At 38.8% G+C, this 18,020-nt stretch overlaps 1 protein-coding gene across 1 annotated transcript; it reads left to right on the forward strand.

Annotated features, from left to right (window-relative positions):
- The first annotated feature begins 1,240 nt into the window (after window positions 1–1,240).
- LOC108673323 lies at window positions 1,241–17,628 on the forward strand. Its single transcript, XM_018161127.2, has 4 exons — window positions 1,241–1,349; window positions 7,853–10,970; window positions 11,134–11,215; window positions 12,024–17,628. The coding sequence occupies exons 2-4, from the start codon at window positions 7,869–7,871 to the stop codon at window positions 16,289–16,291; spliced, it is 7,452 nt and encodes a 2,483-aa protein (XP_018016616.1). The 5' UTR covers window positions 1,241–1,349; window positions 7,853–7,868; the 3' UTR covers window positions 16,292–17,628.
- The last annotated feature ends 392 nt before the right edge of the window (window positions 17,629–18,020 follow it).

The raw sequence follows: 18,020 nt of genomic DNA on the forward strand, positions 1-18,020 counted from the left end.
TTATTCATCGTGTTTACCAAAATATGTTACGAATCAAATGAAATTTTTTATATCCAAATATGAGTCGTAGTGTGTGACAAATTATAAAGCGTTTACAGTTGTCCCTAAGTAACAATCTGCACTTTTCGCTACGATACAAATGTCATCGATCTACAATATGACGATCTATATTATTAACCACAAAAAAAACATGAAGAATACTTGTAGCTTCGAACAACTCAAATATTTTACTCCACCAGTGGTCAGCTATTGTTATTGATGAACTCTGAGTTAAGAGTCATGAGATTCCTGAATGCGAATAATATTTTGTTTTTTGCCGGACAAAATGAGCCGGTTTTTGTGCTCAAAGCCTGGCGCCGCATCAGAAAGAAACTGTTTGGTTTTGTTTTGCAATCGTTGATTAAAAATTAGGTTCAATGAGAAAAATAGTTTTTTGTGCGTTCTGAAACGATAATTAAAATTATCTTCTATGTAATATGTGGCTTTGAATCAGTCATAATTTAATAGGAACGCGCTAAATTGATTATTGTTATTAATGGGATAAGAGCTCACGGTATTGCCAGGATTTGAGAAAACGGGTTTGAAAAAGGATTAGATTATATTATCAAGCAGGGTAAATGCCAGGCTGACCTGATAGAATGTCGTAAACAGTAAATAACCTGTATCATTGAATAAAGAATATACACATTGTCTGCTCTAAAAATAAATCATCATTCACAGTTTGATCAAAGATATTATTTCACATAATTTAAGTATTCTATGCAATTTTAGATACATCTCGAGTTCAATGAAATTATTTAATATTAAGATAGTTAACGTAGACTACGGTAGAAATGTCATAGGATCGCAGTAATTTTTATTTCGAATAGGGTAATTCTGGATGCAAAACTTTTGAGTAACCCGCTAGATGAAAAAATCTAGTTTTAGAGAACATTTTACCTTAAATGAAATGAAATCATGATGTTATCAGAGAATTTTTCAGTCACTCATAAGTGGAGTATGTAATTGGGTTCAAATATTTTAGAATTCGGTCACTAATCCAGTAGCTTTCTTAGATGATTTAGAATGTAGTTTTATCAATTTTTTAATAATAATGCAATTGGAACGTTTTTAACATTCTTAAATTTTGTGTTAAATATTGAGCAGCTGCTTCAACATAGGTAATTGGTCACAATAAACATCATTTCAATTTTCACGGACTGATCAAGGGAATCCCGGAAGAGAAATGGCAAGATGACGCCTCTATGGCTTTTGTTGTGCAAAATGGCGTTTATTGCTTGTTATTATTGTAACGACGCATCATTATGAGCATAGAAATTACTTATTGACACCAATAATAAATGTAGGAGGTAAGATTTGTGAATTTTATTTACAGAAACCTATTGTCCGGGCATATGTATGCTATTCTTTAAGAGTGAATTTTTTCTGAGGCCGTCCGAGTGTCAAAAAGAGAAATTTCATGATTTCCAAAACACAAAGACTCTACGTCGTTTTTGTTTTTCTCGTTTCATAGCAAATAATTTTACTCTCATATTTTTAGGATTGTGGTAAATGTGTTGTTATTTTTTGCTTATAAGGACCACTGAAAAACGAGTTGCTCTCTTAAATAAATGAACCTATTTGACCGTTGCTGTGAGGGAGGTTATTCAACTCGTCAGTCGTGAGTTTAGGTAGCCTACTCACTCCACTGACTCTGAGTGTTCACTGTACACGTGTACAGAGTACAGACTTAACAGAGTGACAGAGTCATGACTTATCAGTTATCATTCAATTACTATTTCAACATAGCGGGTATACCTTTATGGTCACAAATTTATTGTTTTCATAAATTAATAGGGAACTTTGAGACTTAGAATAGTCTTGGATTACCTAGCTATGCTAAAAATATCTAGAAATCAAGATACTAGAGAATGCACAACTCAGCACAAGAATTTATTGCCTAACATTTTTTAGACTTCATTAACAGAAAAATAATAATACAAAAACTTTGTGGCTACACTAGAAAAAATATAGCATGGCAAGTAGGTACCATAAAATGGGGTAACTTTGACCACTTTTTTTTTTTTTAATGATGCCATTTTTTTACTAGATAAGTTAAACTTAAATTGAAACATGCAAAATACAGGTCTATACTCTAGCTTTACTCACCATAAATTGCTGGCTCCTGCCTCTCATAGTTTTGATGTCATTTCAAAAAAAGTGATGGTCTTTGTTACCCTAGCTCTTGGGGTTTCTTTGACTGGGTGGTAAAATCAATTTTATTTTTTTGGTAAAATAACTCCAAATAACTCCAGGTTGTGGTGCATTGTAGTAGAACTCTTCTAGTTACATATGCAAAAGACAAATTTTAGGAAAGTGTCATAGTTTGCAAATGGGGGGCAATGGGCAAAATGTGACCTCCTAATGGCAGCTGTGATGGGGTAACATCTGTCTCTTATACACATCTAGATGTGTATAAGAGACAGGTATTAGGCCTTTGATGGCCATTGACAAAATTTTTCTATGTCAAATCGTTTTTGAGTTTTGGGGGTTTTTGTTGAAAAAACGAAAAGTGGTCAAAGTTACCCCGCCGGTCAAAGTAACCCCAGTTTACGGTACCTAAGAAAAATATTGTTGCTGTGCATTGTGCAAGATAGCTAACTAAGTGAAGCCTAAGTCATAATTTGGGATTCTCATGTTTGATTCCAAACAAGCATAGTGACAAACCAGAGATTTTTTAGAATCAGTTCATTTTAAATTTCCTAATTCACTCAAGATTTCAACCAATTTATTGAATATGATAATGCTGGTATCCATGATACTTTTCAGGTCTACTTATAGGACTCAAAAATGAACTTGAAGGAGAGTCTAAAAAAACTCTGCTTTGCCACTATGCAAACAAGTAGGGTGAACGCGGTATATTCCGTCACATTAAGGACTCATCGAGAAATGAAAAACTATAAAAAAATAACCGTATGCGTTACTCAAGTTCTGTTTGCTTTATGTGACTCTCAAAACACCGTACAACACGTCAGCAACAACGAAACGTCACAAAATGTTGCCATATTTATTTAAAAGCCTTTAGAATGCAAACCTACCAAATCCCTATATTCCGTCACTGTGTGTGGCTATATTAGGCACGTGGTGAGGCGTATTCCGTCCGCGCTTCAAATTCTACTGATACGTAATGCCGTCATCCACGTGTTCAAATTCCGTTTGCTGTGTGAGCTGTATTGGAACTGTCTCTTATACACATCTAGATGTGTATAAGAGACAGGTGCCTACGGAACGGGACCTTATTTAAAGAATTATTGGCTGAAATTCATAAAGTAACAACATTTGGCGAATTTTTCCAAAAGTCGTAACAAAAGTAACAACATAAGATCTAATAAGCAAAAAGTAACACTTTTGTTACGAACGTAACACCTCTGGCTAGAGGCGGGAAAATGATGCGTTGTGAAAAAAAAGTCGCGCTAATCAAAACTGGCACCGCGTAGATTAAGGGTAGGTCGCAAATTTTTTTTCCGCGTTGATCAAAACCGCGGTATTCAAAACCGTGCTAATCAAGGGATTGCTGTATTCCTTTGAGGTGGCAACTGGCAACCAGATCTTTCCTGTAAATTTTGGAGCCACAAGATTATCACTGGATGAATTACTCTGTGTCTTATTTTTAAACAAAAGTGCCTGATTGGACTGTGATATTTTGAGCTTATAGAAAAGACACTCAAGAACCAGAAAATAAAATTCTGGTTGTGCCAAGCACCTTATGTTATAAAATATTGAAATTTAATGCATGAATACATTTTAAGTAGTGTACCGTAAAATGGGGTAACTTAGACCACTTTTATTTTTATAAATGATGCCATTTTTTTCTAGCTAAATTAAACTTGAATTGAAACATGCAAAATAAATTCCGTTTGCTGTGTGAGCTGTATTGGAATACAACACGGCTTTGAATTAGAACACTAATGAATATTGAACACTACTTAATTACACTTTTAATTAACAACTATTAAGCTTTTAATTAAGCAAATTTTAATTTTTGTACACAGCTTGGAATGATCTGTGTGTGTCCAATTCAAGTTATGATGGAATTAGTTTTCATGTGTCTAAATCCATTTCTCAACTTAATCATCTATTAATTTATTTACCACTTGAAATCAGCAAATACAAGTATACTTAAAGGATTCCTAATATATTCACAGATGTATTTAAAAGTCTCAAACTATAATATTCTTCCTATACAAACAGTTATTCACTATTTGGTAGAGCAAGGTCAACTGTCAAATTTGACACATTTTTCGATGATCTCACTGGGTAGCATGCATTGTCTCTGGATCTCAATATTTTTCCGCTAGATGGCCAAGACCTAGTGTTTTGGCAGTAGTTTGACGCGCAAATGTATGACGTCACCATTTCAACCATCAACGAACGCATGGAACTAAAACAAAGCTTAATATAAAGGAAAAACTAGAGAGGTGACGGAATTACCCACGATGTCGGAATATACCGCGTTTACTCTATGGAAAACATCTAGCCTACCTTTACTTTAAGCCAACGACTAGAACTTTCCTGCCATTTCTGCGGTTCCAGATGGTGGCCCAGATGGATGATGGTGGCCCAGTGGTTAAAGTTCAGAGTACCAAGATTGGCGCAAAGAGGCGTGGGTTCGATCCCAGCTATGTGCGCCAGTTTCTGGTCAGAATCGGCAAGGAGGCCGGGCGGTTAAGCATAGCAGAACTGTAGCAGTGAGTTGCGGGTTCGAGACCGCAAAATGCTGTGAATGTTCTGCAATGTTAAGAATCGGCAACAGGCCTAGCTACGGCCTAATAACGCTGAAACTGCTATTATTATATTATTATGAATTACCTCCTAACTAATTGTTAACAAAAGTGCACAAGCAGGCCGTGAGATTCCAATTGTATTAAAAATTTGTCATGTTGGAGGCTTGGAGCCATGAGATTTCAGAAACAAGTAGAAAAATTCCGATCCTATTCCAAACACGAGTTAACATAATTAAAATATCAGTTTGTTGTATCCTATGTAGATAATCAGAAATAGCCTACCTTATTCAAGACAAAGTTTTCCAGCATGAATTTTTATTATATCATTTTGTTATCCACATGCTGTTTTGTGTCCTGACTTATGTGATGAAATGGTAGCAGTCTCTAGCAGATCGTTCATGCATTAAAAATCTATTTAACTCATCCTCTTGATTATTCAAAAAAAAAAAATTACTAAGTTGAGAGTTTTGACTGCATCCAATCAAAATGGTGATTGAATTTTTGGAGCTTTATTATTTATTTGGCAGCTTAATTGTGCACAGGGGTGGAATATATACAGCAATCCCTTGATTAACGCGGTTAATAAATCCCCGAGTTTTACCGTGTTAAGCAAAACAGCGCTAATCAAACTTAAGAATATATGGGAATAATTATAATGAATCCTCAAAAATAGCAAAGTTAAATGGCAGCCCTGATGGGGTAATATTGACTGGCTTGGAAATTAAGTTAAAATTACCATATATAAGACTCTGTAGAGTCTGAAACATAAAGAAAAAACGTAAATAGGCTGTCAAACATAAAATATGTTATATATGGTAATTTTATATTAACTTCCAAGCCGGTCTATGTTACCCCGTCAGGGCTGACATTAGGTGGTCTAAGTTACCCCATTTGGGGGCAGCGCCCCCCATTTGCAAACTATGACACTTTCCTAAACTTTGTCATTTGCATATGTAACTAGAAGAGTTCTACTACAATGCATCAAAACCTGGAGTTATTTAACCAAAAAATAAAAAAATTGTAGGGGGTACTCTGACAGGCTTTAAATAATAGCTTTTTTTTTTGTGGGTCACATTTTAAATTTTTTAACCTATTAGATATGCAAACTTTTCAAATCTTTCTATTGTGTAATGTAGCCTCAGTATAAGGCCTCTAATGCCCATTGACAAAATTTTTCTATGTCAAATATTTTTTGAGTTGTGGGGGTTTATGTTAAAAAAACAAAAAGTGGTCTAAGTTACCCCGCCGGTCTAAGTTACCCCATTTTACGGTATAGATTAAGCATTACATAAATTTTCAGTATCTGGCACAAATATTGCGTTTTTTTATGCTTGCCTAACTGAAATAAATTATTTATGCTATTCAATGATTGTGTGAAAATCTTGCTTTTATATTCCTATCATTAGATAAGCCTTGAATAGTATTATGCTATGTGGTAATAAATTAATACCTATTTCAATAAGATTGTATTTTTGATTAATGTCTTATATTATTATTAATAACATGCTTAAGTACATATTTCCCCTAAGTAGAAGGGGAGCATTGACATGCTCCTCTTAAGTAGAATTTTGGGCTGTTTCTTGAATAGAAATATTTCCCCTTATAATTGTTTCAAAAATGACATTCTGAATATTGTAGCTTTCTATAGTCAAAGTACAGTTTTATCAATTTAAAGCCATCCATGTATGTAATAATAAGTGGTAACTTACAAGAAACAAATTGCAGACCTGCACATATTTTTGTTCATTCCATGGATTGGGATTTGGGATATAAGAGATGAAATGAAATACCCTATAACATCCTTAGGAACCCAATTTCCTGGGAGATTTGATCAAGTTAATCAATATTTAATAAGTATTTGTAGTGCTGTCCATTGAAAAAAAAACTTCAATTTGTGTCTTAAAAAGGCACTCTTTTATTAATATCATCACTATTATGTGAAATAAAAAAAGTGACCACCAAATGTCTCCTTCATGCCTACTTTCATATTGTGATTTGTGATGGTTCATCAAATTTTTTGGGTGACTTATTTAGTCATTTTCATAATTACTTATCAGAAGTTCAATATTAAAAAATGCAAGTTTAAAGGGTAAAAAAAATTGGCAATTTTGGCTTTTTCAGTTTTTAGTATCATTTTAAAGGTCTAAAAATTGCAAATCCAACAACACCAAAGCCATGTTTGTTCATTCACAACATCCATCAATTGGCATCAAAGCACATGCAAAACCTATGCCTTCAGTGATCACAAATTACAGTTTTTGCTCTCCTGAACACTTGAAATTTTCTGATTGCAGACCTATCTCCTCCTATGATGTTCAAGCTACTGCATTGCGTTCACATTCATTGTGTTGATGAATTGAGTAAACAACTTCCTATACTGAGGACAGCTTGTTGTCATTTTTGTGAAAGCTAAGGATGCATTTCATTGCATCTATTATGCTGTTAAATAAGAACATATGTCATGTAATGAACAATTTAGAGAGTAAGCCATGAAATTCTAATGTACATGAAAGTTGAATATTTACTAAACTGCTGATTCTGATGTGTAATCTATTTATTCCATTAACAATTTCCATCCAGGATATGCTAAAATTAATTTAATTTAATTTAACTAAAGTATAATTAATATTTTAATTAATAATTGTACCATAATTCACTTTAAGTATGATGTGAAGCATTAAGTATGGTAGGAGAAACCATTTAACCATCTTATGTACTGTTGTCTTTCTATTGAAACAATGAGGCTCTGATTGGTAAAATGTGATGTAATGAAATGTAATTCTTGTGTAGTTTTAACCTAATGAAATTCTTATTTATTTTTCTTTATTGGCTTCTTAACAGTAGTAGCCAAACATTCATGGAGTTTCAAAGAATTTCATAAAATATATATTCATGTTAAGCTCTGTCTGAAACCAAGCATTGCCTGTGATTACGTTTCCTTTTGTGTTTGGTTTTTCTTTAAAGAAACTCAGGATTATTGAACAACTATAGCTATAGCTATACAAATCCCCTTAATAATTGTAAAATGTCATATGCTCCATTAGTTGATTGATTTAATGTAATGTTGATTTCATGTCATTTGTCTCTAGGTAAGGACCAGCAAGGATGGCAGATTCCACCCTATCAAGTTTATCACCACCACCACCATCAGACCTTGTGCCTGTGCTGCCTGGCGTTGACTGTGGAGTTGAAGCAGACAGCAACAGCACTGAGCTCAGGGTGCCATGTAGTGGTGGTCCTGATGAGAAGTTGTTGAATGATGTCAATTCTGATGTCATTGAAGCTTCAACTTCAAAACCTGTCGACAGAATTTTGAACAACATCGATGTTCATCAGTCACCAGCCATTTGCTCCAAAATAGGCCACATTGAAAGTATATCTGATGGAAAAAATATTTCTATATCTGGGCCTAATGATGATATTTCTCTCATGAATAATCCCAATACTGATGGGAGTCAATCCAATGACACAAGTCACCTGCAATTGACAAAAACCAATATACATTCTCATTTTAATTTGTGTTCAAATAAAGCTGATAGTGCCAATGTTCTAGAAGAAGAGTCAAAGAATAGTTTAAGTGTTTCTTCTGCAGAACTCAATCATTTACCTTCGTCTGTGCTTCCTACCCACAATGCTTCATTGCCTTGTCAGTCAGCAGTCAAAATCAATAACATAGACAATCGCGTTCCTCTTCTAGAACAACTCAGTCATCCTGTTGTGATGGACACCAAAGAAGATTCATTATCTGTTAATTCTATTGACAGTTTGGCTTTTACCAAGAGTGGCAGTAGTTTGAGTTTGGATGAAACCAGCAGCAAGGATTCTCTACTAACATCCACTGAATCCAAGTCAATGAGTTCTTCTCCTGAAGCTGATCAGCTTCCAAATGATGGAATGTGCTTAAATAATTTTGAGGAGCCTTCTGGTCCTGTTAGTTCGTGTTCAGAGCATGTAGAAATAAAAATGAAGATGTCTACACCAGAGTTACCCAATAAAAAGTTGCCTGTGAATACTGAAACAGAAGCAAATTCATCATGCCAGCCATCTGATGCATTGAACTGCACCAATCCCTGTCAAGAACATGTAACCCAAGATAATGTTGCAAAGCTGGAGCCCCTGCTAGTCACCAGTGCTTCTGATAATCCATCATTTAGCTCAAATAGTTTAATTGTAGAATTATCGGGTTCAACCCCTGAATCAGCAGCACAAGCTGATACTATTGAAGCATCCACTGTGCATGCAGTAAATGAGGTTGATACAAAGTGTGAGGATGGATCTGAAGCAAATGCACATCCAGCAACAGGACAAAATGAAACAATTAATCCAGTTACTGCAAATAGTTCCCCAAATCTTCCTGTAGAAAATAATTTATCGAATGCTGATAAAACCTCTTCTTCTGAGGAAATACAGTTAGAATGTGCATTAGAACTGCCTAGATGCATTGATAGTGGGCCAGTGGAGTGCCCTGAAAATTTCAGTCAGTCAGAATTATGTGCATCAGCTACCAGGAACAAGTCAGAAAATTCTTCCGATGTCTATGAGCAAACTAAATGCACATTGAACCCTGCGAATGATTTGGAAAACGATAATGTAAAAGCAGTTACTGTACCTAAAATTATTTTGCAGCAAGAAGACAATGACCAATTGAGTGAGGAATCACACACTGACAAGTGCCAGGCATCGGCTGAAGTTACAGAAGAGGCTGAAGCGGATGTCATGGAAACTGAACCGGTAATTGAACTATCAACAGCTTGTGATGAAGCACCAAGTGGATGTAATGAAGTGTCAACTAATCAGGTTATTCAGGGTAACATAGGGGAAGATGCTGATTTTTGTAAGATGGATACTGATGTAGTTGATGAATCAGTTCAAATCAATTCTCTGGCTGATGGAAAATGTAAGAGCACAAGTGAAAAAGATGTACCTGCGATTTCATTGCATTCTACAACTAAAATAATTGCTGTGCCAACTGATATACCAATCGTGACTGACATAATCAAAACTAGTTGTGCTGGTGCTGAAACTTTTGAAGAGCTTCCTGTCGAGTCAAATTCGGTATGCTCAGCAGCTGCTACTGATAGAAAAGATGCTGTGCAGCTCAAGCCAGCAATGAATACGGAATTTATGGCTGTTACTGCAGAAAAACCTCTCAAAGCTGAAACCTCCAGTAATGAGGTGGATGAAGCAAACATTGAGCTCAGTACCCCTGAATCAAGCACAGATAAAAATGTCATTGAGAAGTGTATATTTCCTGAAATATCTCCTGCTCTGAAGACTGTTTCCAATTTATCTGAAATCATGAGCAATGAAGATTCTTCTGAGAGCAGTGCAGAGCTTGGTGCCTGCAAATCACTTGATGAGGATCAGTCTGCATCAAATGAATTAATGCCTGAAGAAACGTCTCATAGTCAGGACAGAATGCATGACAATAACGATCTTGCTGAGTCCCTTGCTTGTGAGAATAGCAACGGTGTGTTGCAGACCGTGGTTGGTGGTGTGCTACAAGCATTGGACGTGGCGGCTCTAGAGGCTCGCAAAAAGGAAGAGGAAGAATCTGATAATAGGAAACTCTTTGTGGGTATAGACGAGGAACTGCAAGACTCGGGCAACGTCCTATCATGCACTACTGCAATGCATGTACTGGAAAACGATGCTGAAGAGACGGATGGTATTGGTGGTTTAGTCATCAATAGTGTTGTTGGTGCTTTTGGTGAGGCAGTTGAGGAATCGGCTGATGGTGATTCCACAACTGAATGTGACGGAAGGAGCAAAGAATTTGCTGACATCAGTTCCCCTTATCTGAATATGAGCAAACCTACTTTTGCTGAGGAGTGTAATGATGAGATGCAGTCTAAACGACCTCAGCTGGAGAACTCTGAAGCTGAAATACAACGCCCGGTTATTTTCAAAGTGAAGCCCGTAAAAGGTATTGCCAACTCCTTTTGGGACTCTCCAAAGCTTCGTGCTGCTTTAGAAGAGAAAGGAACTGTTCTCTTGAGATTGTGTACAGCTGAACCAACTGAAGATTTTGAAATTTCTGCCGACTTCATCGGAGTCATGTTGGACTGCTCTGAAGAGACAATGTACGGTGGTTCTGCTGGGCACAGGAACGGTGGTCTGGACGTGTACTCGTTTGGACCTGAAGGAGGCTACCACCCTGGCGTGTATCCTTCCTACGCATACCAGCACGTCAGGAATCCTGGAGCTGTGAGTGTCTCTAACATACATGCATCCACGGTCCAAATCCGTTACATAAGGTGGTAGTTGTGAATTTGTGTGGCGTATTTCTAATGTTACATGATCATTTTGAAATATGTAGAACGAATTTTTGACTATGCTCGTGTTGCTATACTTCTCTTTCTGTGTGTAGGCCGAGGAAGACTTCGAATCAACCGAAGAAATGGAAGAATCCCTCGACTATGACGGCGCCAACCAGACCTTGGAGTGGCAAGGTAAGGCTCCATATTTAATGATTATTACACACGTTGTTCATTCTATATGCAGTGCAGTTTATGCTCTATTTTTTTATCTACTCTCTTTTGCTGTTCTAGCTAAAAGCTCAACTGCTGCAATAACTTGCTTAATTAAATTATAACAGCTGTTCTGATTAGAATTTCATCCAGATATTTTGATCACATTCCAAATTTTAATTGTTTTATCCTTGCTGCAAGCATATTTTTTTCTAATTTGTGGTTACGTTTATATATAGTATATACATACACTTCAAAACAGTAGTAATTGAATCTCTTTGAAGCAGAGCTGCTTGCCTCGATACCATGTCTGATAAACAGTATTTACAATTAACCATTAATTAATTCTCCTATTCTCCTCCCTTTATAGTGCGGTAAGTTGTTTCGAATATCAGCTGACTAGCCTGTGCTAATTTTAATTTTTTACTTATGAATTTACAACGAACTGGAACAAGCAGCAATATGGATAAAATATTTATTGAGCAACTATAATTTTTTGGCTTACTTCCTTGAACTCCACATCAGCTAGAGCAGAGTTTCATGTAAAATTAATGTGTTCTTCATTCGATTCCTTTATCCCACTCACTGGTAAAACATTCTTTCGTAATTTCCTTGAATATCTTGTTGTCTATTATTGGTGTGTCTTGGCAGTAGTGTACGAAATCGTTATGGCTCACTTTCTCCTCTGGCCGTGCTGTTTATTTTCATTCAGCTATGGAAAATATTCAATGTCTTGAAAGTTATTAGTGAAGCGGTGCCCTCCAGTAATGAGCGCCCCGTTCCCGAACAGGAAAAAAGGCTTCAGCTGCATACGGTTCACATCAGTTTATGCCTCCTCCTCCCCCACTCACTTCTGGAGGATACTACATGCCAACCCCTGGAGGAGGACCTCCTCCTCTTTCCCCTCCTTTCATGAGGGGCAAGCGTAAACATGGCATGAGAGGACGACCTCCGGTGCATGTCAGGGGCGTCTATCACATGATAGCTCCGGCGCCCGCGCCTGCTGCTGCTGGGCCTGTTTCTCCACAAAGGCCCGCACTAGGAGCGACCGTCGCGCTTAGCTATCCTCAACATCACTACTACAGCTTGCCTGCTCCGTACGTCTCATCTGCCGGTCACACGCTTCCCTCCCCCTCGACCGCTACCGTCAATACAGGATCGAAAACGAAAGCTTCTGTAGGCTCTAAAACCGATACCAAAGCAGAAGTGAAGTCGACTGGCATCATGTTCCGTCCACCAACGCCTCCGTTGCTCACAGAAAACTCTGGAGCTGGCGTCGTATTATCGGGACCTTTGAGGAGGTGTTCGTCGTTGCTATCGGTGCGGCGGCCTGCTCCGGGATCTATACTAAGCCAACAAATGAAGCTTCTACACAAGGAAGAGGACGACGAAGACTTCCCGATTTGCGTCAAACCACAAGGTGGAAGATTCCTGGGCATGGCTAAAAAGAAGAAGGCTTCTCCTGTTGTAAAGAATCAAAAATTTTATTGTGATTTTTGTCCATCCCGATTTAGAAAAAGAGCAGCAATGATTGCTCATGTGAAACACAAACACAAATTTATGAAAAAATGCCCTATTTGTAATGTTGGGATTAAGGTAACCGGAAAGTACAACATGAAATTCCATATGTTAAAGGAACATAAGGAAGTTAACAGTTTTGCGTGTGGTGATTGCGGTGCAGTTTTCAAGCTGCAGCATCATCTCAAGAATCACGTGAGACTTGGCTGCGATCCTTCAGAGCTCCAGTCTAACACTGCTGAAGCCACTGTAAACTGTGACCCTAGTCTCTCGAAGGCCGATATTCAGGTTCCGCCTGCTGAAGACCTTCAGAACGATAAGGAACTCGAGTTGTTGGGCTCCGACGTAGTTGCTGATCAGGACCAAGAAGTGCCTCCTGCTCGGGAGCATCTTCAAAACGGTGATGGTTTCGATGACAGACCTGGTGCGTCCACCAACAAACGTAAGAGGAGTCGTCAGAGTGAGAGCGGATCTGACGTTGATGACAAAACCAAAGAAGAGAGTTCTAAGTCTAAGACCCAAAGAATAGAGCCAGGTATATCAAAGCCTGCTAGTAAAAGACTGAGAGTTGATTTGTCTTCTGATAATCTAGCTGGGATGAACAAAGTGGGAAATTCAAGCAAAGAAGCTCATTCTGAAACGAGAGTCGCTAAAGTTCCAACTACAGATAAAGGGTCCGAACCAAACCAAGATGAGAGTGAGACTACTTCGCCTCGCCACAGTACAGCAACACAAAGCGAAAAGATGAAACTTGGTGAAGATAAATGTGATGGGAAACACGCTCCGTGTTCTAAAGGCGAATCGGACCGAGAACGAGCAGAAACGACGGCCGAAGAGAGTGACTCTGCTAGCTCCAAACCTAAGCCAGCCAAAGTATTGCGGAAGAGAGGCAGAAAACCCAAATTAAAACCTCCCGTACAAGCCGACTCGTCGGATGAGTCGGACCATGGCGAGAGAAGTGAGCCAAGAACCGTTCTCCCGATGTCGCGTACTAATTCTGAAACAAATGACGGGCCTCTAGAGTCTGAGGGAGAATTGGACAAAAGGCTTGCGAATGACTCGAAAAGTGCAAACTCTGATGTTGAAAATCAATTCAAGTGCAAGAAAGTGCAACTCACCGAAGTTGCTAGTGTTGCCTCTGAAGAATCTGATAGTTATGGCAACCAGAGCAAAGATCAATCTTCAAAAAGTCTGGTCAGCCGCCCGTCTGTGGTAGATTCTTCTAAACCTGCGTCAGCTTCTGACGGAGAAAAAATGGTTAAACGGGCTGAAAGTTCCTTGTCTAGACGCCACAGCAGAATGAGATCATCTCCTTCTAGATCTTCAAGGAGAATGAAAAGTCCGGATATGGTAATAGAGACAACAAATGCCAAAGTGCAATCTGTATTAAAGAGACTAAAGATTGACGACGGTCGTACATCCAGGTCAAATTCTGATTCGGACGGTAGTTCTTCCGAGTCTGAAATTGAAGAAAAGAAAAGATTTTTCTGTACCAGTTGTGACGCTGGCTTTAGTCACGCATTTAAATTGAGGCATCATCGGCGAGAAGTGCATGAAGGAGGAGGCGGGTCTGCTCTACCATCATCTGTAAAGGGAGTTATAAATGAAGCTGAGCCTGCGGCTCTTACCTGTACCGAGTGCGACAAACAGTTCCGCAACAAGTATCAGCTCCGCCTTCACTCCCGTATTCATTCAAACAATGTAATAAAGTTGGTGAAAGCTCCAGGCAGGAAGCCTCTGGGAAGGCCTCCCAAAGATAAAACGAAGCTCATGCTCAGAAATGCTGCTCTCGAACTTTTGGCTCGACAAGCGGCCGAAATGCAAGAAGCTAAACTTTCATCGTCGGTAGAAACTCCGGCGTTGAATGATATCACTTCTTCTGTTTCATCTTCATCTGAGCCCAAAAGTAATTCGAGCTTAAATCAATTGCCATCACATATCATAAAGAAAAGAAACTTGTTTGTCTGCACTAAATGCAGTTTAACATTCAAGAGGGAAAGCAGCGTAACATACCACATGAAGAAAATACACGAGACATTGTATCCATTTAAAGCATGCCCTCACTGCGGTCGAATATTCAGAAGTTGTGGTCCGTACAACAAACATTTAAGACTTCACTTGGTACGTCGTTGTCCAGTAGAGGGATGCAAAGCACGTTACCGTATTTTCAGAAAGATGAAACAGCACCAGAAAACATCTCACGAAGATTATCCCCACCGTTGCTCAAGTTGCGACATGTTGTACAAAACTCAGGATGAATTGGAAGAGCACGCAAAAACGGCGCACGTTAAACTTGAAACACAAGACGATGACGAGGAAGATGCAAGCGAAGGCGAACAACAGCAAGACGATGACGACGCAAAAGAAGAGCAACAGCACGACACCGAAGTGGAGGTAACAGAAGAGAAACCGCGCTTGTCGTTGATTGACAAAATTGAAATTGAAAATTTACCCAATAAGCGGCGTACTCGAACTGAGTTATCTTACAAGGAAGATGAAGAAGATGACTTGTTACTAAAGCGTAAGAAGCCTGCGTCACTCTCAAAGAAATCGCCATTTAAACTTAAAACCGGACTAAGCCAGGCAGCCTCGAAAGTTTCCGCAGGCGTTGAAAATTGTCGTAGCAAAAAGATTTTAAACGAAGTGGAAAAATTGAAGAAAACAGACTTTGATATTTTTAAACGAAACGATGAATTGGATCGAGGTTCTCGACGCAAGAGCAGTGAGGAATCTATCGGTAATGAAATCATTACTGTTGTGGAACCTAAGAAGGTTATCAATAAAAAGAAGATCTCGATGAGTTGGACTGCCGCACTAAAGGCTAGAATTAAGGCTGAAGCGCGTGCTGAGGCTTCCGGCAAACCGCTGCAGGCTTCAGGTCCTAAAGTTAATCGTCCTAAGACGCCCAAGTCTCCCTCTGCTGTCAAGTCACCTAAATCCACCTCAGGCAATAAGTCACATAAGCTTGCTGGTAACGCCAAGTCACCAAAATCTCCTCCTGGGGTCAAACCTCCGAAATCTCCAGCCTTCGCTGCTGCTGAATCAGCTAAAGTTCCTCCGTCCCCCAGCGAAATCGTGGCAAGCGAGAATCTGGCGGCACTTGTCGTACGTCGCGTGGCGGAGACGCTGGCGTCGCAGGAGATGGCTGACCTCAAGGTCCCTACGGCCGAGCCCTACACTCCCACCACACCATCTCCCGCCTCCTCAGCGCCACCGCCGCCACCTACGCCTCCGCCATCAGTTCCTACGCCTCCTTCAATGCCGCCGCATTACGCAGCCTACCCCACACCGTACGCTTTCCCGCACCATTACTACGGGTATCCTCCTCATCTTCCACCTCATCTCCCTCCTCCGATGTATCATCATTCGTTCCCTCCATTCCACAGTCCTCACCCTCATTTTCAGCATGCACCTTATCACCCACCCTACGCAGGCTCCGAAGACTCGTGTAGCAGTCTCGACACTCACCAGGAGAACTCAAGCAACTCCACGGACCGACCTGACTCGCCCAATAAAGTCTTGCGTTTCGACAACTTCTAATGAAAGAATCTACAAGCACGCTAGTCTATCGACTCGTACTGAACTTGCTGCAAAACTTTACTCCAATTGATATACGATAACATTTCGATGTCTTGCTATGTTGGTTCAAGCACTTTCGGATGTTTTTTTTATGTGACGTTAAAAGAACGCGACCACTTACTAGTTCCCATCGCTCAGTATCAGTTCCTCGCTCGAGCGACTCAGTTCCTGTCTTTCAGTATATCAGTATCGCTCGAGTTCCGTAGTCTTTTTATTGAGAGAAACGTGTCTACCTCTAATTTATTCTGGTTACTAACCGAAGATGCTCTGCATATTCTTGAAAACCCGGTGTCGTGCATGACAATTCGGTATAATTTAAGCGTTTATTTAAAATTAATGATAGATTTTAGTGGTTGACAATATGAATTTCTTGTTCCAAATTGATTTTGTGTTGGTGAATCCGCCTTGTGGTCGGATAAAACTGAAATGACATTTCCTTCTACATTTCATGAAATTTTTGTGATATCGGTGTTTGTAATTTGGATGTAAACTTATCGAAGAATTATAGACTCTAATCCATCGAAAGGTATTGTGTGAATTCTGAGGCTGAACATCAACGCATTAAATATCGTTCAATTAAAAATGGTATACGACCGTGTGTTTATTCGTATTTCTATCTCAATGTTTTGAATCGTTTTTATAAAAGAATGAAGAAATTTTCAATAATACAGATATCTTATGGGATCGTTTGCTTTTATATTGGTCAAGGTACTTCTTCCCTTGTTTGCAATCGCTGAAAGTTGTGTAGAGGATACCTAACGCAAACCTGGATTATCTTAAGAGAAGTCATCACTGTGACATCAAAACGGTGTATGAGAATGTTGAAATTCTTTACATGCTAACTAATTATTTCATTCAATGGTTCTTGTCTACTCATTTCTGCTAAAGGTCTCAAACCAATGCAACACGCATTGGTTTAATGGTTGTGACACGAGTCTCGAGAGTCATGGGTGCGTGTTTTACATGAAAGTGTCTTGAATGTTTTCTATACCTTTGTAGTTCAAATATTTTTTGGTTTCATGCGAACTCATCCATTCTGACTACAATAAAAATTACCGATTTTAAAAATTTTTGTTTTTTAGGTCGTGCTTCTATTTATTGTTACGCTTAAACATCGTTCACTGCCATGTTCATTGCCATTTATTAGCTTCAAAAAGTTGACGTTCATCTTCTACTTCTGAATAATCAAAATGTTTCTAGTTTTAGTTGCCGTAATCTTGGAGAAGATTTGGTGTATTATTTACGCTTGACATTCTCTTGTGTGTTGCGCTGTACCCGTACAAAAATCTTATGTTGGATCGTATTCCACATGTATTGACAATGACGTGTCATTGTTTATGAACATCACCTCACTAGCGATGAGACATCTATTCTCCCGTGGTCGACCTAATATAATTTCATCGTCGCTCTCTCAGTGATGACGTGCGAGCAAATCCGTCGTCTCGTGGCAACGTCATGATTAAAGCTCATTAATCTTATTTCTCGTATATTGGGATGTCGAATTATATCGACAACAATGATTCTATGTACATAATGTGCATACTAGCGATAAATTATTTCTAGTGTAGATCAAATGATGAAATGATTGTCGCGTGTGTTCCGTGATGGCTTTTATGATATTTGAATGTTTTGTACTCTCTAAATGAACTCGTTTGTTGGAAATTGAAGGAGCTCTAACTGGCTCAAGTTA

This window comes from Hyalella azteca, unplaced genomic scaffold, assembly GCF_000764305.2.
Source record: "Hyalella azteca isolate HAZT.00-mixed unplaced genomic scaffold, Hazt_2.0.2 contig15116, whole genome shotgun sequence".
Taxonomy (NCBI): Eukaryota; Metazoa; Arthropoda; class Malacostraca; order Amphipoda; family Hyalellidae; genus Hyalella; species Hyalella azteca.